Source organism: Sinohyriopsis cumingii, chromosome 19 (genome assembly GCF_028554795.1).
Source record: "Sinohyriopsis cumingii isolate HCF-2022 chromosome 19, ASM2855479v2, whole genome shotgun sequence".
Lineage (NCBI taxonomy): Eukaryota > Metazoa > Mollusca > Bivalvia > Unionida > Unionidae > Sinohyriopsis > Sinohyriopsis cumingii.
Window position 1 is genome coordinate 34,894,558 of NC_142979.1, and position 27,018 is coordinate 34,921,575.

Genomic DNA, 27,018 nt, shown 5'->3' on the forward strand with positions numbered 1-27,018 from the left:
ATGAAAATACCAAGTGTGCATTCAGATGGAGAAGACATTTCCTGGTGTTTTTTCAACATTTCAATTAGCCACATTTAGAAAATAAGTAAGTCAGATTTTTTTTTATTAAAGTAAGAAATGAACTTTAGTTCATTGATGTTATATGTGTGATCCTTTCCCCTTTAAATTTTATCTCCTGATATAATATTTTGCGATGCAACACTTGACAATTCTTGCCTTATTTTCTCAATCCTAAATTCAAACAAGCAAATGTTGAATGATTATGCAGTCTTGTATCATAGATTTCTGCACCTGATGTAAAGGGACAACTTGTTTTTCAGTATTCTTTTTTTTCTGTCTCTGATCACCCCCTTGATTGCCTAAATAATATTTCTAAATCATTTTTTTCAACATTTAATAAGGTATATGATGATTTGGTTAAATGCAGTGTGTTTGGAAAGAATGAAAAGTAGGCCCTGCTTTTAAAGCTTTTCATAATACTTCCTGTTTGCCCAGTATAATTTGTAGATTCATATTTTCTGCAGCATTTTTCATTTAGAAGAAAGGGAAAAAATTGCCTTTGTGATCATAATCTGTGACCGTATATTACATAGAATCTATAATATATACTTAAAATGCCAATGCACTTTAACATTAGTATCTGGTCAACTTGTTTCTTAAAAATGTCACCCATAACAGCTCAAAAAAGCCTAATTCAGAGGATATAATGAAGTAAGTACTTTTGTACAGAATAAATCCTCATTAAATTTATTAGTAAATTTTGGAAATTTGTTGGCGTACATTTTACCAGATCAATAGCTTTTTGTTCTCTATATGTTTTACGTCAATCATGAAAATGTACATTTTCATGATTTCTCGATAATTAACTATTAAGCAGTTTGGAAAAGGTTATGACCCCAAAATTGCTGAAATTATTATGGAAATCATATGTCCAGCATGTTCAATCAGTAACTGGTCATTTGATTCTGTTTATTGGTCATGTATTTATGTATGGATGGATATGGAGGGAGGGAGGGAAGGATGGATGGATGGACATTTTTAAGTTTATAAGAAAAGTTATTTTAAAGTGCTAGGAGATTTTAATAATTAATTGCTTTAAATGTGATTATTAATTTTTGGCCCCTATTTTTTTCCCATTTGATAGTCATATTTAAAATATGAGATGTTGTATCTGTACCTGCAGGCTTTGCATCAAAAATGTGAGTTTGAGGAAGCCAGGGGCTACTACAAGAGGGCTCAGAAGTGGAAACCTCAGGACCAGGACATTAATGCACAGCTGGAAAAACTAGAAAAGTCAGTTGTTTCTTTCACATTCAGTTTTGAGATTGTTTGTGGTCTGTGTTTATGTTGACTTCCTTAAATAAGTAGTAATGAGGGCAAGGATATACTTGTAACTTAGGTACTGTTTACAATATAAATGTCATATTCGGAATATAATATGGTCACATTTCACATCTGAATACATTCACTGATCACATTAATGTTAGGAATACAAGCCCTGCTACCTCCTGAATCAAGCGTTTCCAAAGACAGTGTTCTTCTTTCTGTCTATAATGATGATGATGATGATGATGATGATGATGATGATGATGATGATGATGTACCTACAAAGGGCAATAACTCTTGCCCATTACCTAACCTTGCCACCTACAAATGGCACCGGTTTAAGTCTTGTGAACCGACAGTATCAATCCTTTTTGCTCCCAAAATCAATTGGATTATTTATTATTATTCAGGTAGCATTGATTTTGTCTAATTTTGGTGATAATTATATGAATTGTTTTCACCTATGTGGACTTAGTTTCTGTATCCTCTGGCTGGATGGCTTTACTCATCTACATTGTGTCAAAATGTGTTGAAGTTCTTGTACACACACACACACACACACTGTATTTATTAATCACCCCTTGTATAAGGGGTGTCTGATGTTTTTTGATGAAGTTAGCAGTAAGATTTATTTAACGTTGACATGTTTCAAAACACAATTAAAATTAAACTCTAATGAACTTTTTCAATTGTATTTGAATTTGTAACAAACTAAAATATGATTTTGGAATTCAGTAGTTATTTATGACAGATGAATTTATTTCCTTTTTTTTAGTGCATCTTACTTCATCATTTCAGAATCAACCATGATGACTAAGTATGCTAAATGCAAGAATGCAAGCCAGTGTGAAATCTAATAACAAGTGTCTTGCATGTACAAAGTGTACATTGTCAGCTACATGCAGAATGTGTGCCAATTGGTCGGAGAATACATGGTTAGCAGTTGAAAGGAAAACAGCAAGAAACGGAGTGACCTGAGATGCAAAAAACTGAGAGTACTGATGTTTTGATCAATAAAAATCAAAGAACCAAGAGTACTGATATATTTGACTGGCCTTGTCAGGCACATTTATCTGGAGAAGTTCGATATTTTGGGATAGTTTCCACTAATTTCTAGGCAGCCCTGGTGGTATAAGACCCATTGCATACCCAGTGATGGCCTTTGAGCCTGTAAGTCCAGGTACATGGGGATTGGAAATGACTTGAGAGCCCATTTCTGCATGCTTCTGTCTTCCTGTTTCAGGCAAGAATTTGTACACTCTGGGGGTGTTTCCACCCAGTTTAGTCAGCCCAGGTGGCTCAAGTCCCCATGCATGTCTGAACATGGACTTTGGGCCTGTAAGTCTGGGTGCATGGGGTTTATATTCACTTGAATGGGCCATGTCATCAGGCCACACTTCAGTTTTGATACGTCTTGGCTACTGACCATACCATCCAGATATCTGGATCTAGATCCATACAGGCTAATTGCACTTAAGATTTTATGGCTCATGACTGTACTGTCCAGCTGCTTGGTTCTTAATCCATACCATTCATTGACTATATGGTTTTCATTTCATATTGGTGCCTTGTCAAGTAGAACCATGGAACATTCACACTGTCGGGGATGAGATTGATAGAACTGTCTGGCTGCCATTACTCTGGCAGTACAGCCATGTGTACTGCCATCAATGCACTTAACACCTATACTGATGTTTTGATATTGACAAGCCATCCATACCAATTCAGCAACTATAACTGCGAATACAGCTAGTCATTTACTCACGGCTTACCCTCTTGGAAGGTAGTATGACAGTCTTATAGACAGATTAAATGCCTTGTCTATGCCTCTGAGAATGTACTATCCAGATGTTAATCAGGATTCTGTGCAGGGTGGCCTGCACACTAATTGTGGTGATAAACCTGATGATAGTTCATACTCACATCCCACCATAGAGTGGACTGAGTATAGCCTTCAGGCAGCAGTAGAGGAATTTATGGGGCATTGCGGAACTCAGAATGTCCACCCCCTTTTAGACCAGCATGCATGGCAAGGTCTCATTTGGTTATGACAATAGAGAAGTGATGAAATCAAGAATTGCTCATGACAAGAATATCTTGAACATCTGGATATCTGGATGGGACCATGTATACCATATACATATGAAGGCACCTGTGGTTGAGTAACCCATCTGTTACCAGACCTAGATACTGTCAGTGACTAGTGTGGTGGAAAGGACACTGGTTTCCACATCATTCTCTTGGAGATGAAAATTATAGTTAAAGCCTTTCAGCTGAATCTTCTCAAACACCCTTGGACCCACATTTTCCATCCTAACTTGGACCATCTTTATGCTTAGTTCTTGTCCAGAGAGCCTAGGAGCAGAAACAGTTCAACCCTTCAGCCATGGAATGAATTGCTCATGCTTGAAGGCACTTCACTTTAAAGGCTTGCAAAGGGAATTGACGTGTTTTCAGGGCCTGGCATAAAGTAAAAACTTGTCCATTTTGAGTGACTATGCCCGACTTGTTTCTTTGTTAGAGGGAAAAAGGTTGGCTCCAATTACTGTCAAGGGCACATCCCATCATTATGGCAAGGAGAATCTTGGTCATAACAAAGGCTGTTGTCCAATTTTGACATCATAAGGTCTAAATTGCTAACATTGTTTCCCAAATTGTGGATCTTTCTGGGTTCTGACTTGGCTGAGTTTAAATAAATTCAAGCCTTTTGCTAGGACCTCACTGAAGTTCCTTTCAAACAAAACCTGTTTCATGATAGAGCTCACTTTGGCTTGCAGAGCCAGTGAATTACATGCCCTCTCAGTTGACTACCTTCAGTTTCGATCAGATGACTTGGTGGTCTTAATGATGCAATCCAGTTTCATCACCATGAATTGGTTGCTGTCTTTGGGCATTGAAAACGTCCTCATTTGGCCTCTCTCTTGTATTGACACAACCCAGAAGGCTTTCATGTAGGACCTGGTACATATGCTTAGACTTTATCTGAAACAGTCTGAACCAGTTTGTGGATCTCAAAGAATCCTCTTTCTCCTTGTTTAATATGGGAAAGAGAACATAACCCTCAAGCCCTCTCATTATGGTTGAAGTGGGTAATATGCATGGCATACTCTGACATATCACTTGAATAAAGTTGCCTTGTGAAGATCTCTGCTCATGAGATAAAAATTCTCTATGAGAGCATTGCCTTTGCTGTCATAAGTCCATCAAAGGCATCATCAAGTCCATCAGTTGGCATGCAGTCATCCTTCTAGAGTTTTATCTACAATACTTGACTTCACAGTGATGAACTCTAGTTCTGGTAGACTCAGTTGTACAGGTGGCTACCAGACCTAATTGACACCTGCATAACCTCCGAATGAGCACCCTCCTCAGTCTTTGTAGGATTTGTCCTTAAATTATTATGTGGTACAAGAATCTCATATCTTTCCAGCAATGACTTTTCCAGAGAGTGGGTTAACCTATATATGGGGATTCCAATATTCACTCCTCAAAGGTTACCAGGGGTACAGGATGGATGCTCAACAATCCCTCCTCCTCAAATACTTTCCCGATCACATTACTTTAATTCCCTCACATCCTCCCTGCAATGTGCACATCGAGTTACACGATATTCCACTAAGCTTAAACTAGTGCCACCTGTTTGTGGCAAAGAAGGTAAAGGGCAAGAGTTATTGCCTATTGTCTAGATATTATAGACAGAATTGGCTGGATTCAGGAGTTAGTAGGGCTTATATTCCTAACATTAATCTGATTGGGTAAGTATCCTAAGGGAAACACAATTTACAAAAATGTTTGCTTTCTCCCTCTGCTACTCTTGTCCACTAGGCCATGTTACTGGTAGCCAAGACCTAGAATTTCATCACTTATATTTCAGTAATTCCTAACCCAAGTCACTTCATATTAGGAATTGTTTAACAGCCTTACATACTTTCTTTAAACCTGCAGTTGTCCTGCTTTGGTTTTGTCCTCCTGGATGGGACTCCTCAGATCATGTTTTATGCCTTAGGATTGTAACCCTGGGCTCAGGAGTTTTGACTTTTGATATATCAATAGCTTGTTTTGGGGGCCTGTCATGCATTTCCAAAATATTCATGACTGTTACCAAGCAGTATAGTGTATAAGGCAAGAATGGGTTATTATTTAAAGAGACATTCTACACATAGGAAAAAAATGAGCCATTATTTACTGAGACATTCTAGACAAAAGGCAAGAATGAATCATTGTTAACATAGCTACTCTTGGTATATGGCAAGACTGAGTCATTATTTGCAGAGACGCTCTGGGCAGCAGATAAAAATGAGCCCTTATTTACAGAACCACTTTGGACAGAAGGACAAGAATGAGTTGTATTCTGTTGTCATATATGTTCAGTTTATTTTATGTGCTTGGCTTTTGTAACTGATTGAGGGTTGTGATTGGAGTTTTTGCATACCTGACTTTGTCACAGATGTATTTGGTAAACAAGATGTTTACTAGAACTGGATTTCAAGACTTAACCTTGCTTATGAGTTTGTGGAATTTTCCATTGAAATAATTAATTTTCCAGAACATTCTATTGCATCTAAGGTCAAGTGCAGATTTTCGTATATAGGGGACATGGTAAACAAGTTATTTATTCCTGTTTTAAGGTGATTCTGTGGAATAATTTACAGTTGTGTTCAGATATAATTTGAGAGGAGTTATTTAAATTATTCCATGGAATTACAAAGTGTTCATTGACTTCTGGACTAATGCATTACTTAGGGATTATTGGAAACTCATTCAGAGACATTCTGGATTACATAACTGGTACATCAGGACATTCAAGACCACTGGAATTCATTTGGAACATTCTTTCCTTTTCGACTTGTGATAGAACATATATGATTATTTGGGATTTATTTCAGTTACTGTGAGTGTTTCATAAATTTTCACATTGAAACTAAAGTTTGCTTAAACTTGTTGGTTTTGCTTCTTTCTTTTACATTGTTTAGGAACTATAGTCATAACACCATAGAGCTACTTTGGTCATTAGGAAAATTGAGCCATTATTACAGAACCATTCAAGACAAAAATGAACCCTAAGGCTACAGTGAGTTAGTATTTAGAGAGTCACAAGACATAGCACAAGAATAATTCATTATTTAGAGAGACACTTCAGATATAAGGCAAGAATGAGTCATTATTGACATGGCAACTTAGGATTTAAGACCAGAATGTCATTATTTAAAGAGCTTCTTTTGACATCACATTCAGTTGCTAAATATCGTTAAGAGCTGCTGAGTAAAGTTGTCTTCTCCTGTCTTGTGTTCAGAGCTTACTCACGATATGACATCAGATTTGGAGCAGCGCTATAAGTATTGACTCATTCCTGTGTTTAGCAGTGTTAATAACCTCACTCTCTCTTATAACACATTTGTTGAAATCATAGTGTGTCTTCAGTTAATAAGAGGTTGTTTTCGATACCCATTCATAAATAAGGACTGGACAGATATTGTTACCATTGTTCACTCATCCATATGTCTGGTTAAGTTTTAAATTTAGGTCACTGTGTTATGGTATTTATATTAAATCAGTTAATATTGTATCATTGTTAAACCTTTGCAGTTTTCTTTTATTAGCACATCAAACAGAATGCCATTTTCACTTATAGCACAGACTTTTCAAGTCATCAGGTCCTTGCTATTTTGTACTTTTCAACAACCGCCGGGTCAATTCCAAGCAAATCTGACAGCATCTAAGTTTCGTTACCTTGATATCTGCACAAGTGATGTACAGTTACTGTAGGTCTTCCATCAAATATGGTTGCTGTTATTAGAAGTAGAAATAACTTCCAGCAGTTTCTTCAAAAATCCATGACTCATTTTGATGAATTTTGACTGAGAATATCTAGCAAAACTGTGATAGATGATGATGATCTGCAGTCCCATAGAGATACTGTTAGAAAATGTAGAAGACCTCAAAGTGACTCCTCCAGAACTGCCTAACCATTGCTAACCATAGTTTGAAAGCAACCTTCCAGGTTGTACACAAGATAATGTTTTTGCCTTGAGATATGGCCACTGATACTCGAGAGAAAAACAGTAAGCTACATCACAAATGTCACTGGATCAATTCTAAGCAGATTCATCATTTGTTTTTCCATTATACAATGCACCTACCTGATTCCAGTTAGATGTGATGTATTGACCAATGCAAGCAATTTAAGTGATATCAGACCTTTTTTAGCCTCATGTAAAATAAACTTATGATACTGACATGCATTTATCATTGTTTAATATTGTATGCTCTATAATATTTAGCCATGGATATATAATCATGAAAGTTGGATTGTTTTCGCATTTTTCTAAATATAGGAGCAATTTATACTCACACAAGTTTTGTAATTTACAGCAGTCAGCAAACAATAAATTTTACACAATGAATCTTCATACATTGTCTCAGTCAATAGCTAGTTCTTTCCCTTTTGTTGTTTATTGATGTGAATTCACAAAGTTTCATGAGGTAGCAATTTCTGTGGAATATGTGGTATATACAGACTTAAAATTTAAAGAATAAATGAATACTAATTTTTCTGGGAATAGTATGACCACAAACAAAGTGACCCCTTTCCCAAGCAGCAAAGTCCTATTTTCCCTTTCACAAAATCAGTAAAATTGAAAATTTGTTTTTCATGCAAACAGCAAAAATGTATATCCATAATAATAAATTCATTTAAATTAATTGTTTGTATTCTTCAAATGGGGTGTGTTTTCCTTCCTTTGCAGAGATATGGCAAGGTTCCATATGGTGGAGAAAAAAATGTACGCCAAGATGTTTTCCAAGCCAGTGGAACAGACTGCTGATGGTATAAAAAAAAACACATTTTAATTTATGAAGTAATCCCCTGTTTTTCTTGCATTAACATAAAGCAGCATTTAGGCCAAAAACAGAAAACAGATTATTTATTGAGTTCAGCATGTTGACTTTCATATAGGATGACAAAGGAAATGGATAAGTTGGGTGTCTGGAATGGTCACTTGCACTAAAATTTCAATATTTATTCATATGCAACTGTTCCATAAAATGCTTCATGGTCTCTGCTGATTTCTTGATATATTGTTATGGGATAATGCTGGCCATTAACTTGGGGACAATTCAATGGCTCATGCTCTTTGTGGCCAATAAACTCTCCCTCTCATAATGGTCCAGTTAAACTTGGACGTAAACTCCAAGAAGTCAGTGGTTGTAATGAAGTGAAAAATCCTTATTATACGAGTGGGACTAGGTATGAAATGCACTCTGAAGTTTGAGTTTCATCTGGTTTATTAACAGCTATAAAATCATATGGCAGCAAAAATACTCAAGACTCAAATTTCCAGTGCATTATTTCTAAATAATTACACTCAGAACTGATATCACAGGTGTAGTGTGCAGTTGGACAAACATAATTAAATAACAATTTGTGATCATAGAACTTGCACTCATTATTATTATTATTATTATTATTAATAATCTGTAATTTTCTATTCAGCTGTAATAAGAATTATTATTTTTAATAGGTTTGCAAGAAGCACTTAATTGAGCTCACAAGATCTTGTAAAATACTGTCTGATTTAAGTTAACTGATGAGGCAGATATTTTAGCTAAAGTTCTTGATTTAGAACATAAAAATGAGTGAAGAGTGAATATATCCAGAAAGGTTAAGATTATAAAGATGCAGATTTCACAATTTTTGTAAAGACTTGTCCAAAATTTGCTAAGAAAAGCATTATTTTTCTGGCAATTATTTATAATGGCATCCTGAAATAACTGAATTGCTTATATGTGGAAAATAATTAACAAAAGAGTTACCATCTCTTTGCATACTGCCTTGTATGGACATCATAGTCAAATAGTAAAAGAACTAACTCACACACTGTCTGAACATTCAAAAATCTTAGTATGACCCTTATAATCCTGATTAGGTTCAAGCACAGACGCTAACAAACCCTTTTATACTCCCTGTGTAATTCTGAAAAGGGAAAATTCAGCTGTTCACTGGGTAGCAATCATGGGGAAAAATTCTGCAACTGTACTCTTGCAGCAGCAACCATACTTTGCTACCGATAACAATAAACCACACCTTAATTAATAATTGTGATTAAAAACCTAAATTACTTAGTGTATCAGCAGAGTGTGCATACAAATAAATATATGTCTAAATGGTCAGAATTTGAAATACAAAGAAACGTTTAGCTTTAAAATGGGTGATACCTTATGTGATCATTAACCTAGATAATGACAGGAGTGTTCCAAATGTGGCAATCCTGGAAATGAGGTTGATGCCTAGGATAGTTTTAAATTGATTCCTGGGATAACATGAATCTAAAGAATTCAAAGGATGATTTGTGATAAATTTATATGCAGATATGAATCATACCAAAAGTTGTTTGGTATTAGATGACTGTTGGTATTTAGATATTCAGTAGTATTGGCCATAAATGCTGACTACACACACACTCACACCTAGCTACAATGTTGTAGCCCTGTCCAAGTGTGAAAGCTGGAACCTCCCTTTCGAACCAGAAAAGTTGCTTTACCCACCCCAAAATAATGGAAAGGATGTTGGCAATGTGGCTTGATAAACACTACTGTTAAATGCAGCTTTTGTTTTTTAATTGTATGTTTTATTGATTAAAATTAATAATTTCATGTTTTTTTATGTTTCCTATGTTTTAAGTTCGTTTTGCTATGCTTTTTATAAAAACTTTTTTTTAAAAATCTGCTTTGCAGAAGCATCCCCTAATTTTGACATAATGAATTTATAGGGAGAAAATTATATCAATTTACGTGAATCTCAAATTATACATGCACTCCTAAAATGTAACCCTCGCGTAAATTGCAATCCCACTGTACTACAACCCATTCTGCTTTACCACTGACAGCTTTACAATTGATGAAATTATTGTTAACAATTGTAAAAAATTTGAGGATACATTTCCTGTCCATTATAGTATTGAGTCCAAGGTAGTTCCTAACAGAAGCAAGATATTAGTGCCTCTGAACTTTTTTAGTAATGCATTGGATTGGAGATGTAGAAAATGAAGAAAATATGTTGGGGGAACATGAAAAGTACTGTGTAGTCTTAAATAAATCAATATATCTGATATTTTTGTGATTTTTAACAAGACTTATAATTAAGTATTGGTTATATCATGCCATGGATTTAAATGGCTTTCCAAAGGACAAATTAGACTGCCAGTTTGAGCTGGTACTGGGTGGGTATCAGACCCATGACCCATGACTTACGAGTCCATTGCTCTACCAACTCAGCTACTATGATTTTCATTAAATGAATCACATAAATATTATTTTTGGACATTATCTTAAAATGTCAGCAACTTTCCATTGGAGTCTCTTGTCAGCAGTTTCCAACTGTCAACAGATTAGTGACATCTGACTAATGTATGAATAGATTTATAAAGAGGAGCTTTAAAGATTGATTTCTTTTCTGGTGACTCAAGAGTTTTACAACTACAAGTTTTACATCAATAGTAGTGTTTACAACTCTGTAAAACAAGATCTCATTCCTTTACAGTGTACTCATTACTTTGTATGAGATAGGTCCATCTCATTGCTTTACAGTGTACTTATTACTCTGTGAGATAGGACCATCTCATTACTTACATTGTACTCATTATACTGAAATAAGTCCATCTCATTCCTTTACAGTGTACTCATTACTCTGTATGAGATAGAAAGAACTCTTTCAAGGACACTTGGCAAGAATAACTTGTTCTTATTGGAGATGTCTCATATTAAGAGGTTAAAAATGATCATAAATGAAAGAGAACAACAACATAATATCCTATATAAGTAGGTGTACTATGTATAGAGGTATTTGCTAAAGCAGGTTTCAGTGTATTTATTTCCTATATAAATCTATTATTACGGTTTTACAATGTCAGAGTAAGGTGGTGTTAACACAAGCCAGCAAAATATACCAATGAAGATAACCCTTCATGAAAGAAGAAATCTGATAATATTTGTAACATGTGGCTGGAAAAGAAAATACTTCTATTTACAGGTGACAGTCTTAAATCACTTGTGATTGGACAAGTAACTTTGTAAGAGAAAAATTGAAGTCAAGGATTCTATGGCAAGTAGTATTGTGTACATTTTGAAGGTAAAATGTAATCAGCTGTTCTTATCCTCAGTCTAGTTTATTTGGATATTTTCATTGGGAACATATTGCATTGGATTGATTAGATTAGACTGAACCAGTGTTTTTATATTTTTCAGAGAAAGCTAAAGAAGATGACATGATAGAAAAAGCTAAAGAAAAGTCTTTGAAGTGTTCCAAAGAGTTTGAGCAACTTGTCAGGAATAGGTTACAGTAAGCACATGTGAAATTCTTTAAATCCTAGAAAATCCTCAGAGATATTTTGATCTTTGTCCTTATGAGTCATAGATTGGAAAAAGTCAAAGATTTTTAAGATTTTTTTCTCCTTGTATTCTACCACTTCCATCCCAAGAGAATGAATGTTAGTTTGATGCTGACCATCTCACTGCCCTTCCATCAAAGTCTTTGACCCCTCTGGTGGCCTAGTGGTTAGACCGTCTGCCTTGGTTGTGGAAGGTCATGGGTACAAACCCCAGCCAAGTCATACTGAAAACTTACAAAAATGGTACTAACAGCTGCCTCGCTTGGCACTCAGAATTAAGAGGTTAGTGTTTAGACTGGTCGGCATGGTTTCAGGATAATGTGACTGGATAAGACATGATGCTACATGTCTGCGGCATGATGCCCAGTGCTGGACATCACTATAAACTGCCACACTGCAGACATCGTAGTGATATGACTGAAAAATTGATAAAGCTGCATTAAAAATAGAACACACACACACACACCATCAGACTCTTTTGTAAGCAAGATGGCTAAAAATTATTAAGCCAGACATGACAAAATTGGAAATTTATGTACAATTAATGGGTTCCAAGAAATCAGATTAGATTCTAGCTAATGTCACCTTGTAATTTTTGACATTGTTTTGAACTCTTTACCTTTAGTTTTATTTTTTACAAGTTGGCATAAGCAAGCAGAACTTCTTGAGTAAGGTAAAGATGTATGGTAGGCATACTTATATTAATTTAGATTGCCTGGTTATATTTTTAGGCAATTTTTTTATTTTTTTAAATAGAGTTTTAATATTTTGGACTTGATTTTTGGAAGAAAAAGGACATTGTAAGTGTAATTAAACAAAAATCACTTAATGTGCACCAATGAAATTTGGTATTAATATGATCTTATTAGATTTTGAGGCCAATATATCAATTTTCCATTTTTCTTCAGAATATATTCTCTGATCATATTAATGTTAGGAAGAAGCTCTGCTACTTTACCATTCTAAATTCCACATGGACAAAGGGGAAGAAACTCTTCCCAACCCATCTCTGTACCACTCCTCGGCGTTGTTAGGTGGCTACAGTTTTTTGACAATTTGTAACTTTATCTGGATACAATATACATTGAATCATATACCTCTCCCAGAAGTTAATCTTGTGGATTATTGATGATTTGTTGAGTTGGTAGAGTCTTGTATGTAAAGATATTTACTATATTTTGCTGTCATTATTTTGTGAAACGTTTTTAATCTTATTTGAATTTCTTGGAGTTGTGGAATTATTTTTTGACCCTGTGCAACAACATGGTATCATAGTGCATAGACCATATGGATCAAATGCAGGACAACATGGGACCTGCCTTGCATATACCAAATTTTCATCCACAGCTATGTGTGCATCATGGTCGGAGAATGTATGGTACATGGTACTGCACTGAGAATGGAAGACAAAAGAGAAATGTCCATTGAGATGGACTGCAACATACTAAGTATGCATTTGTAGACCTTGTCACTGGCCAGTATAGCTGGGTCATTTTGATGTCCCTCTCCCATATAAAACGATGTATTAAATGTCCACAGGGACAATCTTATCATGTCCACTGCAGATGGAAGATAGATAGGTGAAGTCACTACCCAAACAGCCAGATTTATTATCATAGTCACAGATGTGATAGCCAGCACTAGAAGTGATGACATAGTTGCTGGCCACAAGTAAATTTGTTCCCTGCCGTCCAACTTGCTTCTCTAATAATGACATGGGAGCTTATAGGAGACAGTCCTCCCTCTTCTAGGTTGCACAGTGGGCATAAGTCAGCACACTTGTAGGAGTTTGGTTTTAGAGCCCATAATTCCAGGTGCATGAGGTAAATTTTGGATGCGGGTGAGCCATTTTACTTGCAGTCTCCACATATAATGATCTTTGACAGCAATAAGCCAGTCCAGCCATCCAACTGGTTGTATTCCACAATCATTGACCAGGAATCCATCACTTTGACATGCCATGCTCAGTATTGGCTGGCCAGACCTGTGTTTGTAGAGTTTTACAGGTATCTAGTTAGCTGATCTATCCATTTTGCACACAGACCAATCAGATAGTTAACAATCCAGCCATCCAGCTGATGACCAGGCTGTACTTCTGGTTAAGAACCACACCAAACCGATCTTCTGTGCAGCTGGTATCCATGCTGAATGAAGAACAGATTTACCAGTGTTTCATACTGCTAGACAAACTTTGGCACTTTTGCATGGATACAACCACTGGCTCATTTGGTACCTTTTTGACATCCAGAGCCTTACGAGCCAGCCCAGCAATCCCTAGCTATATTCGATTATGGAGGAGGTTTTAGTGATAGAGCTGACTGTTTGACAGACATGGCTTCTTATATATTTAATGATGAAAATCTTACTAAAAAATACATCAATATAGCCAAGCTAATAGTTATATATGCAGATTGGGACTGGATGGTAGCAGAAAATCCATCCATTCAGCCATACTTTCAAGACAACTGGTGTATAAGTCAACTAGGCTGGCCTCTGCATGTCCATCTACCTCACTGACCATTCTCCTGGCTAACTGGCCATCTGCCTAAGGGAAACAAAATTGAATGGCATAGTTAGCTTTGCCTATTTTCACAGCTTACCATTAGGGTATTAATGGTGAATTAATTATGGACATTGGTTTTGCATCATCATTACATCAGGGTATGGTCTGTCCTAAAAGAGAAGCAGAGGAGGACCACGGATATTCACACAGTGGGTTTTGACAGTTTTAGAATGCCCTCCAACCTCTACCACCATGCATGACTATAAAGTCGAAGCATCAGTTGACATTGATAGTAGGCCAGAGATTCCATATTTCCAGCTTCTTCCCCAGTCCACAAAACTTGGGAAGATTAACAGTCAGCTGCCTGAGGCCTCTCTCGGTGGCCAAAGTGGTTAGAGTGTCTGCCTCTGATGTGTAAGGTCATGGGTTTGAACCCGTTTGAGTCATTCAAAAGACTTATAAAAATGGTGCTAGCAGCTGCCTCAGTTGGTGCTCATCATTAAGAGGTTAGTGTTAGGACTGGTTGGTCTGGTGTCAGGATAATGTGACTGGATGGCATATTATACTACATGTCTGGCATGATGCCCCAGGGCTAGATATTACTATGAACTGCCACACTGCAGACATCCTAGCGATATGACTGAAAAATTGTTAAAGCTACATAAAAATCCAAATCACATCACACATATGCATACTCTGTGCAGTATATAACTTTTATTTAACCACTGACATAAGTTGTGCCAATGCCAGAATTATCATTGCACTTGTTGCAATATCTGTTCTTTTTTCAAGTGTGCAACTGTTTGCAGATCTTGGTTCTTCAGTTTGACATGAATTGTTGTTAAACTAAATTTGATTGGCACATTTGGCCATGGAACAAGCATTCTGTCATTTGATCCTTGCCTCAAGAAAGTTTTGCATACACATCTTTAAAAAACCAGCTTCCTAGAAAACCCAAAATGGATGATTCCAGGATGGTTCATCTTCAGTTGATGATTTAATTCAGCAAATACTGGCTGATGATAGTGACGATGACAATGATTTGTAAAATTATGAAGTATATCATATTATTGGAGTGGGGAAGTTGTAATGGAGATATCACTGAGTAATTTTGAGCCCAAATATGTTAAATATGAGTCCTATGTACATGTTGGATGGACAGAAACAGAATGCATGTGTTTTTTTAAATAAAATGTAGAAAATGTAGAATACCAAACCTAATTAAAGTCATTACAAAAATAAAAGTAGAGTACAAGTTTTATTTCTTTTCTTATACAATTTAGTGTTAAAAGTCTATGCTCTTAAAATAAGTAACAGAAAAGAGTGAAGACAGCAAACTTTGTAAAATTTAACAAATAATTTATTTCCCTAGAATACAAATTGAAAAATGAGAAAAAAAGGAACCTATGGTATTACAAATTAAATCCAAAAATCCAAGAATTAAAACATAGAAGTCCTAGTAATAAAAAGTCCTGAATAAAACTGAGTTCAATTTGAAGATGATGTCTGTTATAGTCATCAAAGTGCTGATGTGTCAACAGTCTCTTGTTGAATCACAGAAATAATATTCAAGGTTTGAATTCAGTGTAAATTCCAATGCATGTCTTTATCCAAGAATTTTGTCAGAGAACTTTTGTATTTCCAGAGAAATTAATCACTTGAATTCAATAGTTTGAAGAAAACAAAATTCAGCCCAAACTGGTCACAACATAATACAACTTAATGTGTCAAGTGTTTTAAGCCCAACTGGTGAAATTCTGATAGTCACAGGACAATATAGTTCTCTGTTTGACCTCAGGACACAAATTAGCATTTTCTAAAAACAACCATAGCCTTGCTTATTTAAAACAAAACCTATTAAATTCACTTGAGCATCTACAAAACCCTGACCCTGATCAACATGTTTACCTGAATAATAATTCGGTTTATTAGCTCATACGCAATAGAGAATAATGCTGCTATTATTAGTTGTTTACTTAATGAAATAAAAAAAGTCAATTAGGTCAAACTGAACTGAACTCAGTTTTGGACAAGGTCAAGTCCAGCAAACAATGTTACATTACAATAACATGTAATGGAATTGTTATGTATATTTGATTTAATTTATATTTTATTTAATTAAGTTATTTGAATGTTAGTTTCAATTTATTTTTTATTCCATTACATGCTATTGTAATGTAACTTTATTTACTGGACTAGAGTTCAGTTCTGATTTTTTCATTACTTTTCAAAGTAAACAACTAATAATGGAAATTTTGTATCTAACGTTGACATAGTTCCTGACCTTGATTCAGATCCAGAAAGGGTCTTAGTAAACAACCTTTTTAAAAATTGCTTTTTATTCTTTCTTAGAGTAAGATTTATAAAGTGGAATCAAGGCAATATCTGGAGTACGTGACAAATAACGTGTTTATTGTTACAAACTTTTGATTTTCCCAAAGGATGAACTGTTGACCTCCATCCAGGAATCTGTTTTGTGTTGTAGTTAGATTTATTACTAATGTTTTGAGAAAGAATTGCAATTTGTGCCTTAACTCTTGAGAGGTCCAGTTGTTTTATGTTGTGTCCCATTGGGGCTAATTATTTTATTTTCTTCAAATTATTTTAAAGAAAAGTGATTCTTTTCCCTGGAAATGCTCTGCTCTAAATTAATTATTGGACAAGGACATTTATCAGAATTTATACAGAATTCAAAAGCTGGAACTCAAGCTATCTCCAGTTCAGATCAGATGGTACAATGGACAAAATGATGTTGACATTAGTGGGCAATCAAAAAAATGGTTATCCATGCATTCGCCTCCATTGATATATCAAAAGAGGCAACAATGCAGGACCCAGTCTGTGTGCTCAGACACTGCTTGAAGGGAATGGGGAGAATTGCAGCATGACCTGACAACACCCTTCTCTTCCAGTGAAGCCAGGGAAAGAGAATGCAACCATTCAACCCCTTGCATCATGGCTTAAAATGGGATCAAAAGATCCATTACTTCTTATGAGGATCTCGGCTCTTAAAATCAGAGCCATCTCTGCAAACCTCATGTTCGAACAATAATGCCTTCTTCTGCGAGTAAAAGCTTGAAAATACAACATAATCCATCAGGGCGTGATATCTTGGCTTTAGTGGGTGATATGCTCACTGTACTCTGAAGGTTCACAAGATTTGATATGTGAATAATTTACAACGTTTTAACATTGTTCTATTTTCATAGCTTTTATGTAATGTAACCATTTAGCCTTATTACATTTATATGTATTTATATGATTTCAGTGTAGTATAATAATTTAGTCATGTTACATTTATATAATTTTAATGTAGTTTAACAGTTTAGTTCCATGTATTACAAACTTGCTATCACATATGACATAATTGTTAAATAAAATCCTTTCATATTTTGGATCATATTTGTGCAGTATCACATGCTAGTTTTGTACAAGGCAATCCAATTGGCATTGCTTTCAGTGTCATCTCGGCAACTCCTGCAACACAGCTGGTGCCATGACGTATCAGCTTGTCCTTTCCCTTTTATTCACCAGCTGCGTGGACTGCATGGGCAACAGTTGATTCTCAATATCACCCTGCCCAGGCTTGCACCCTGGAGAGGACACTCCAGCTTCGTTCCACAGTGTCAACACAACACGGGAAGCAGCAGTTTACCGGTTATATGTCACCGCTCGATTGGCATGAGCCACATGCCAGGGGTTGCTTCTGATGGTGGGAGAGACCAACAGGTTTCACTGGACAGCTACTGCCTGCCTCAAACTGGGCAGCCCCCATCCAATAAGGTGCCGTCCCATCACAGTTCGCCTGCCTTGCTGGGTGCGTAAGGCTTAAGGTACATGAGTATCTGACAAGCGGACTGCAACTACTGCAACAAGAAATAACAAAAGAAAACCAATAAGGAAACCTCCAATCTTCAGGCTAGGTACCTGGAATGTCCGGACCATGCTGACTGGGCTTTCAGATGATCTCCAGGCAATCAGCGATGTTCGAAAGATTTCAGTCATCAACGACGAACTTGCAAGACTCCAGGTTGACATTGCCTCGCTACAGGAGATGCATCCACCAGATTCTGGGTCCCTCAGAGAAAAGAACTACTCATTCTTCTGGCAAGGAAAGAGTGCTGACAAAGCCAGAGAGCTTGGTGTCGGATTCGCTGACAGGAACACTCTGCTGGGGATGATAGAACCCTGCCAACAAGGAAGTAGAGGACTGCTTTCCCGCCGCCTCCACACCACAAATGGGCCTGTCAACCTGATCAGCGTTTATGCTCTCATACTAAGCGCCTCAGCAGACACCATGGATGAGTTTTACGATGAGTTAAACTTGCTCATCGACAAAATTCCCAAGGAAGAGAATTTGATTTTGCTGGGCGGCTTCAATGCTAGGGTAAGTGCCTACCATGACTCTTGGCCCTCCTGTCTTGGCAGATTTGGCGTTGGGAAGAGGAATGAGAATGGGCAGCGCCTTCTAGAGATGTGCTCGTACCATGACCTCAGCATCACCAATTCATTCTTTCAGACAAAGAAACAGCATAAAGTGTCTTGGAGGCATCCCCAGTCTAAACACTGGCACCAGCTGGACTTGATCATTACAAGACGGTCAGCCATGAAGGGTGTGCTTCTTACCCGTACCTTCCACAGTGCTGACTGCCACACCAACCACTCACTGGTGTGCTGCAAAATGAAGCTTCTGCCGAAGAAGATCCACCGCTCTAGGCAAGAGGGTAAACCATGCATAGATATGAGCAAAACATCATATCCAGACAGGGCTGAGGAATTCACCTATGCTCTTTCCAAGACGTTTGATTCAGAACCTCCCAACAGCAGTGTCAAAGAAAGATGGGATCACATCAGAGAGACTGTGTACAGCACAGCCACACAGATCTTTGGTGAGAAGCAATCAAAGAACAATGACTGGTTTGAGGCTAACTCCGCCACACTCATGCCAGCCATAGAAGAGCGTCGCAGTGCTCCCCTGCAATACAAGCGATCCCCCTGCCAGAAGACACTACAGGCATACAGGTCTACCAGAAGCAAAGTGCAGATATTAGCACGGCACTGTGCCAGTGAATACTGGCTTCAGCGCTGTCAGAGCATCCAGTCAGCAGCAGATATTGGAAACATCAGAGGCATGTACAATGGCATAAAGAAAGCAATGGATCCCATGAAGAAAGTGACAGCACCACTGAAGTCTGCCACAGGTGATACCATCCACAACAAGGGCAAGCAGATGGAGCTTTGGGTGGAATATTACTCTGAACTGTACTCCAGAGAGAACCACGTGACCAATGATGCCCTCATCGCCATTGAAAACCTCCCTCTTATGGCCAAACTAGACGAGAAACCTACTGTAGCCAAACTAAGGAAGGCCTTAGAGAAGCCCCAGGGAAGGATGGCATCCCAGCAGAAGTCATCAAGTGCAGCTGTAGCGTGCTGCTCACACACCTGCACGACCTCCTCTGCCAGTGCTGGGATGAGGGTGCAGTGCCTCAAGACATGAGAGGTCATAACCCTGTACAAGAACAAGGCCGACAGGAGGGACTGCAACAACTACAGGGGCATATCCCTTCTCATCATTGTGGGTAAAGTTTTCGCACGCGTCATCCTGAACAGGCTGTAGATGCTTGCTGGCGGAGTGTATCCAGAGTCGCAGTGCATGTTCCACACCGAGAGGTCCACAATTGACATGATCTTCTCTGTCAGTCAACTGCAGGAAAAATGCAGAGAACAACACAGACCCCTCTTCCTGCCTTTATAGACCTCACCAAGGCGTTCGATCTGGTCAGCAGAGACGGACTCTTAACAATCCTGGCGAAAGTTGGATGCCCTCCAAAGCTGCTAAGCATGATCCAGTCCTTCCACGATGACATGAAACGCACAGTACATTACAATGGCTCAACATCTGACCCCTTTGACATCCGCACTGGAGTGAAACAGGGCTGCATCTTTGCCCCCACGCTTTTCAGCATCTTCTTCACAGTCCTGCTCAAGCATGCTTTTGGGACTTCCAAAGAAGGGATCTACCTGCACATGTGATTAGATGGCAGACTGTTCAACCTGGCATGACTGGAGGCAAAGAGCAAAGTGCATGAAGTCACCATCAGGGACATGCTCTTCGCAGACGATGCTGCTCTAGCCACCCACACAGAAGCTGAACTACAGTGCCTGATGGACCGCTTTGCTAAAGCATGCGATGAGTTTGGGTTGACCATAAGCCTAAAGAAAACAAATGTGATGGTTCAGGATGCAGACTCCCCAAGCATCATCATCAACAACTACAAACTTGAGGTGGTCAGTCTGTTCATGTACCTCGGCTCTACCATCACCAACAACCTCTCGCTCGACGCTGAGCTCAACAAGCAGATTGGAAAGACATCAACAACTCTCTCCAGGTTGTCACAGAGAGTGTGGAACAATAACATGCTGACTCTGAACACTAAGATCTCCATGTACCGTGCCTGCATGCTAAGCACTCTCCTGTACGCCAGTGAAACCGGACTCTATACAACTCACAAAAGAAAAGACTAAGCACCTTTCACATGCGATGCCTCCGACTCATACTCGGTATCACCTGGAGCGATTGCATAACCAACAACGAGGTGCTTGAACGTGCCAAGATTCCCAGAATGGTCACACTCCTCCTCCAACGTCGGATGGATGACAAACAGATCACCAAAGACATTCTTTATTCAAAACTCGCCTCTGGCAAAAGGTCGATCGGACGGCCACTTCTCCACTTCAAGCTGGCGACATGCTCTGATCACTGGTCTGAAAGCCGGTGAGGACAAGCTACGCTTGCTGGCTGATGAAAAACGATCGCAGAGGAAGAAGAAGCAGCTCCAACCAACACCAGACGCAACCTTCAAGTGCAGCAATCACTGCCACTAAAATGTTGGACTACATAGCCACAGCAGATGCTGCACAACCACCAACCAGGACATCTCTGATGCGTGCACTTCCATCACCTCTCGAGAATAACAGATGCTAACAAGGCAGTGTCACGAGACCATTACACTTCAAAGCAAAAACAGGTAACTGACATGTGTAATATAGCCAGATTTTGTATAAGGCAATGTCATGAGACCCAATACACTTCCAAATAACAACAAGCACGTGACAAATGTGTAATATCACATAACCAGATTTGTACAAGGCAATAATCATGAGACCCATTACACTTCAGATTCAATAGGCAACTGACAGCTGTGTAATATCAGATCTCATGGCATAGAAATCTCCATCAAACTTCTCAGTGATGAATTTTAAAATTGTATGATGATGAAAATCTTGAGAAGATTCTGGAGTTGCCTTGTTTTTGTCATTTACTTTTATGAAACGTTTACAGAAATTTAACATTTTCTACTTTTATATCTCATCATGTTGTACTTCATGTTTAGATTTATTTTGAAGGGTTTATCTTCTTTAATTTAAACATTGTCGTACTTTACCTTTTGGTTGGCACTAAATAGCCACCGTTTTGCAGATATGCCATAGAATGCCACTTCATACATTTACATATGTACGTATGTATGTGTGTGCATTCATGCATGCATGCATGCATACATATGTACATACATACACACACACACACACAGTTGCATACATACATACATACATACATACATATTTACATCCATCCATCCATCCATCCATTCATCTGTACATACACACACACACACACACGTACATACATACATACATTTATTTCTTACAGGGAATTTATTCAGGATCCAGACCTAATGGAGTTGCCTTTTCCAAAAATAAATCTGACTGTGGGAGAAATTGCCTGCATCTTGGAGACTGCTGATGAACTTGGTCTCATCTACAAGGAATATGGATCTGTAAGTCAGATTAATAGGTCATTATGTCACAGCATTTAAGGTACAATGGCGGTAAAACAAATCAATAGAATCCTTCATATGCATTTGTGTGGGGTAGGAAAATTCTACAATAAGGTCCAAATTTTGGGCCTCGTGTCTAACCCTTGAATCTGATCCCAGTGGTGGAATCGTCCAACATGGATGCATGTTGAAGAATTATTTTTCTCAGATTCCTGGTAAAAATACAAAAGTTGCAAGTAAAATGGCAGCTGATTGGTACAGCAAACAAATGACAAAATATCCACTACAATTTGTTAAATATTTAATAAGAGCACATAATGTTTGATTGACACCAGAATGTTTAGTGAAAACTTAGAGACATGGTTAAAATGCAGATAGATGTGATTACTAAAACTTAAATGACAGAAAATATTTCTATCTAATGACATAATGTAAACAAGTTAAAGTGGTGATGCACCAATGAAAACATTATTTTGATGCCAAATGGTATAAGACAACAGTCATGTGATGAAAGAGGTACTCTCCACTGGTGTTTTACACACAAGAAAACCTCTGGAGCATATATAGAAATGTGAGAAAGATACTCTTCAGTGATTTTTAACTGGAAAGTATCATCATACATACATAGAAAAGAGGAAGACATATTCTCCACCAGTGTTTTTTACATAGGGAAACATGGTAATCCACATATAGAAATGTGAGAAAGAGGTATTTACACTGGAAAACATGATCATGCACATATAATGTGAGAAACAATCTTTCCAATATGTGTGCTTAGGATAGGAAAATCAAACTGATGGGACGAGATTTGTGCAGATTTTCACCCTGTTTTATATATTAGAATAGTAGAATTTAATCAAATCCAGCACACTTATATTGGGAAGATTGTTCTTCTCACTTACCACTTATTTTTTGGAAATGATTTCTGCACGATATGTTGAGTTCTTTATCAGCTATATTGACCAAACTTTATGGATGGCTGTTATTTGAGACATGGGAGAATTTAATTCATTTTTGGTGTCAGAAATTTCAAAGGTACTGAAAGCAGAAATTATTTACACCAAACTACCATGACTAAACTTCATAACGTCATTGCATTTGAGTCAAGGAAGATACCAATTAATTTTGGGGTTAAAGTTTCAAATGTCAGGCTCATAATTAGTCCAAGGATGATTAATTATATTTTCCACAAAATAACTCTAGTCCTTTGAGACAAGCCATGACCAAACTTTGTGGATGACTTCCATTTGAGATGAGAGAGGCACCTATCTAGTTGAAATGAACAGGTCAAAACTCAAGGTCATGGGACTGAGAGAAATCCCATATCCTTTACACTTAATGAAGATTACACTGTTATTGAGTACTACCAGAGGATTCAGTCAGTTGAAGAGGGATTGATGTAAAATATAATAATACTATTTACCACATGGCAGATTTGCTACATACGGAACTCATATTTTGGTTTTGAGGATTTCAGTCCATTTGTGTTTAGATTTGTCTTCATGAAAATACTGAAATCAAAAGTTATGGCTCATGTTTCTGCTTCAGGGACTGGTTAAATTTTGTTTCCAATGGCAGGAAATTTATATCATGTAAAAGAGTGGTGTCAGCACATTTGTGTTCTTTGAACACTTGTCAAACTTAATAACATGCAGCAAATAATTTATCAGGTATGACAACAGGTAGAGGTAGATGGGATTATGTTTGTGTAAATTTTACCATATATAACATAAACAATTTATTTCATTTTCGTTTTCATTGTTAATTGTTTAGCATATGTGTGTGTGTATATATAACTACTTTTTTAGTGGTTGACTTTACAAATGAGAAGTAATCTACCTTTAGGCCCTCTGTTATGTACATTTATCACGTTGTCGGTACACTTTGCCTATAGTGTGTGCAGTTTCAAGGCTTGTAGAAGCCAGACATTATTCAGCTAGTTTCACAAATTCAGTATTAAATCATTACCCCTACATACACATAAACATACACACATAAGCAGATACCTAGTACATAAACAACTATTTACATAAATGCTACATTGGTACAGAAATGAAAATGGAAAGAAGTAAATTAAATGAAAGAAAAAGAAGAAAATAAATAAATAATGTAACTTGTACTTGAATAAGTACAGCTGGTGCTCATTTTACACCATTTATGGCACAAATCGAAAGTATGTTTCCTCATCGGATATTTGTAAAGTTCTTCGGCTAATTATACCTCTTGGTTTTTAGGTCATGATTATTAGATTAATACATATAATGATTCATTGTGTTGGGGTGTGATGAGATGCAAGCACCTGCATGTATGGGAGCTCTGTGTGTGTCACAACACATGGCATTAGCAATAGCATAAAAAATGAGCACAGTAGTTAAATTTGAATGTTAATATCTTCATTATGAATGATGTTAAAATGAAAGTGTGTAAATGGAATTGACATATGGCAAGTGTCACCTGTACACAGTTTTTTTTTCTTCTTCATGATTTCTTCCATCAGATGCAACTATTGTAGAAAGTAGAGATGTTTGGAGCTGATTTAATATGATATGAAACGTTAATCCAAACAAGAGCACATGAGAATTGAAAGCAATTTTTGAAAGCTTCCTTTTCTTGCTTGGGTACTTTGAAACTGTGACCTTTGAATCATTTTAGATTTGGAATACCAGTAGGGTCTCCTTTTTGGAAAATTGTATATTCTTGTAATTGGGGGCAGATTTTGTCAACACCTTATACATCATTATGGCCTTGCACAAGAATATTCTTTCATGCATTGGTATTATTTTGATTGCAGGCATTACATTTTAAACATTATCTCCTTGCTGAATAAGAATTATTTTACAGTCTCTCTCTCTCTCTGTCTCTCTCTCTCACTCTATAGATATATATATATACATATATGAGTTACTCTCGACATTCCTATTGAGATTTTGTTGATTTTCAGGGTCAAAATATGCAGATCAAAATCTTGAAAAGGAATCCACAAGCTCAGGCACATGGATGAATCTCTAGCTTGAGAATGCAGTATTGTACAATATTCAAGCATAGGAAGGTAAATGAGTGAGGTCACTCCCATGATTTTGATGATGTTGTGAATGAACCATAGACAAGTAAAATAATAATTATGTGAGATTTATGAGGACTTTGAGTAACCAGTGGGAGAGACGTCTTAGAAATGTTGCACTTTGTGGGACCTTTCTTTTTTATGGCCATTACTTGATGCACATTAGAGTATTTTCGTTTTCCATACTTAAGATCATTTGCTCCAATTCGAGATTTTGTAACTGCAAGATATACACGAACAAAATTTGTATTTCTTGTGGTAATGTATTTTCTTCATGCATTTTCTTTTTTTCTTTTTTTTTTGAAAGGTAATCACATACTTTACATGTAAACTCTATGAGGAGAGTTTATGTCATGTTCAATGTCTATTGTCCCACCAGTGTACCTTTACAGTTCTTTGTTTTCATTGCTCAAAGAAACTATTTGGAGACAAAGGCCTTTTTTTCACTGTTATTTGTCACACAACATTGCAGTTGTTTTACTTTTAATATGACAAGAAATAAACAAAATCATTTTAAATTGACTTATGTGTTTATTCAGATCTCTAAATATTTCTCATAAAGCAATGTTTTCCTTCAGGTCCTGATGTCAACCACTTTATCAGTGTCATCCTTACTCATTGGATCAGCAGTATTTTTTGTTGTTCATAGGTGCCACTTAATATGTTTGACCAATGTTGCTTTACTGAAGTGTTTCTGCCACAAACATTTTTTGGTCAGTCTAACCAAATTATCTCACCTCCAACAAAGGAAGACCAATTTTTAATCAAAGAATCAAAAGTCATCATGGACCACCTTTGGTTCTTTTATTACTTACAACGCCTCAAAAAAATCTAACATTTCTCCTAAACTCTCCATATTACAACAGTAAGATAAGCATGTAATAGCTTTTTGTGAACACATACTAGCTGTAATCCCATTACTTAGCCACCCATCATTGCACAGGTTGCAATGACTGCTGGAAAAATTCTGTAAAACAGTAGACTGGTTCTGGCTGGTATTTGTAATGCCTAGATCCACATAAAGATGCCATTTTTATCTCTTTCTTTTATTTTTCAATTTTTTTAATTAAAAAATCCTAAAATTCACAGGCAGTAGATTTCAACTATAAAACGGTATGTGCAGTATGTGGCCTTAAAAATGACATTTTTGTCATATGAGAATGAATCATGTTAAAGGCAATTGGGCTTTAATTGTAAGTTTACCAAGGCAATCAGTTCCCCATTCACAGATCACATGCTCCACATTTCACATTTTACACAAAGTTTGCAGCTTTTGATAGAAGTACAGAAAGCAGATGATCTTCACATGGGTAAGGGCATATATGGGGATAAATATTAAAATTTGTGCTGGTCTTTTATCAACTTGAAAAATCTCTAATTTTCTTCAGCATGATCAGTGTTTTCTTAGACAATTAAGAATTTCTTTTTACAAGTGCAATGGGCATGTCACTTTCAATACCAGAAGGGCCCAATCTGAAATTAGATGAGCCCTGGGCATCGGGCTATAAGATTCTTTGAGCAATGGCAATCTGATGGGAACTAATATGAGATTTAACTTTTTTGGACCATTTGACTCACACATCAGAAAGTCATAAATCTGAAAGTGAAAGATGTTCAGAACATAGCATTATAAGTAATAACTTTCCCTGTCATGAAATGCAGTGCTTTGTCTGGTAGGGAAATCCAGGTAAGTGGACCAGGAATTCCAAAGTCACCAGAGAATGGACTTTTATCAGTGCCTGTTAGATCTCTATTTTGTCAGAGATCTCTAGGTGAATCAGATTGGAAATGTATTATTCCTAATTTGTGTGTCAGCATCCGCTCCTGCACATGTAAAGCCTCATTGTAACTTGCAATTCTTGCTGCTTAGATCCTATGCAAGATTTTGAAATGGGGAAAAAT

The 27,018-nt window shown here is 37.0% G+C and overlaps 1 protein-coding gene across 1 annotated transcript; it reads left to right on the plus strand.

Annotated features, from left to right (window-relative positions):
* Nucleotides 1-1,143: 1,143 nt before the first annotated feature.
* On the plus strand, nucleotides 1,144-25,634 carry LOC149775425 (uncharacterized). Its single transcript, XM_089944265.1, has 5 exons — nucleotides 1,144-1,293; nucleotides 8,073-8,152; nucleotides 11,569-11,662; nucleotides 21,929-22,055; nucleotides 24,997-25,634. The coding sequence occupies exons 1-5, from the start codon at nucleotides 1,163-1,165 to the stop codon at nucleotides 25,054-25,056; spliced, it is 492 nt and encodes a 163-aa protein (XP_089800391.1). The 5' UTR covers nucleotides 1,144-1,162; the 3' UTR covers nucleotides 25,057-25,634.
* Nucleotides 25,635-27,018: the final 1,384 nt, after the last annotated feature.

Coding starts and splice junctions, on each gene's coding strand:
- LOC149775425 (XM_089944265.1), top strand. CDS start 1,163: ATGTTGTATCTGTACCTGCAGGCTTTGCATCAAAAATGTGAGTTTGAG. Junction 8,153..11,568: donor AGTGGAACAGACTGCTGATG/GTATAAAAAAAA, acceptor TATATTTTTCAG/AGAAAGCTAAAGAAGATGAC. Junction 22,056..24,996: donor TCTACAAGGAATATGGATCT/GTAAGTCAGATT, acceptor GTTGATTTTCAG/GGTCAAAATATGCAGATCAA.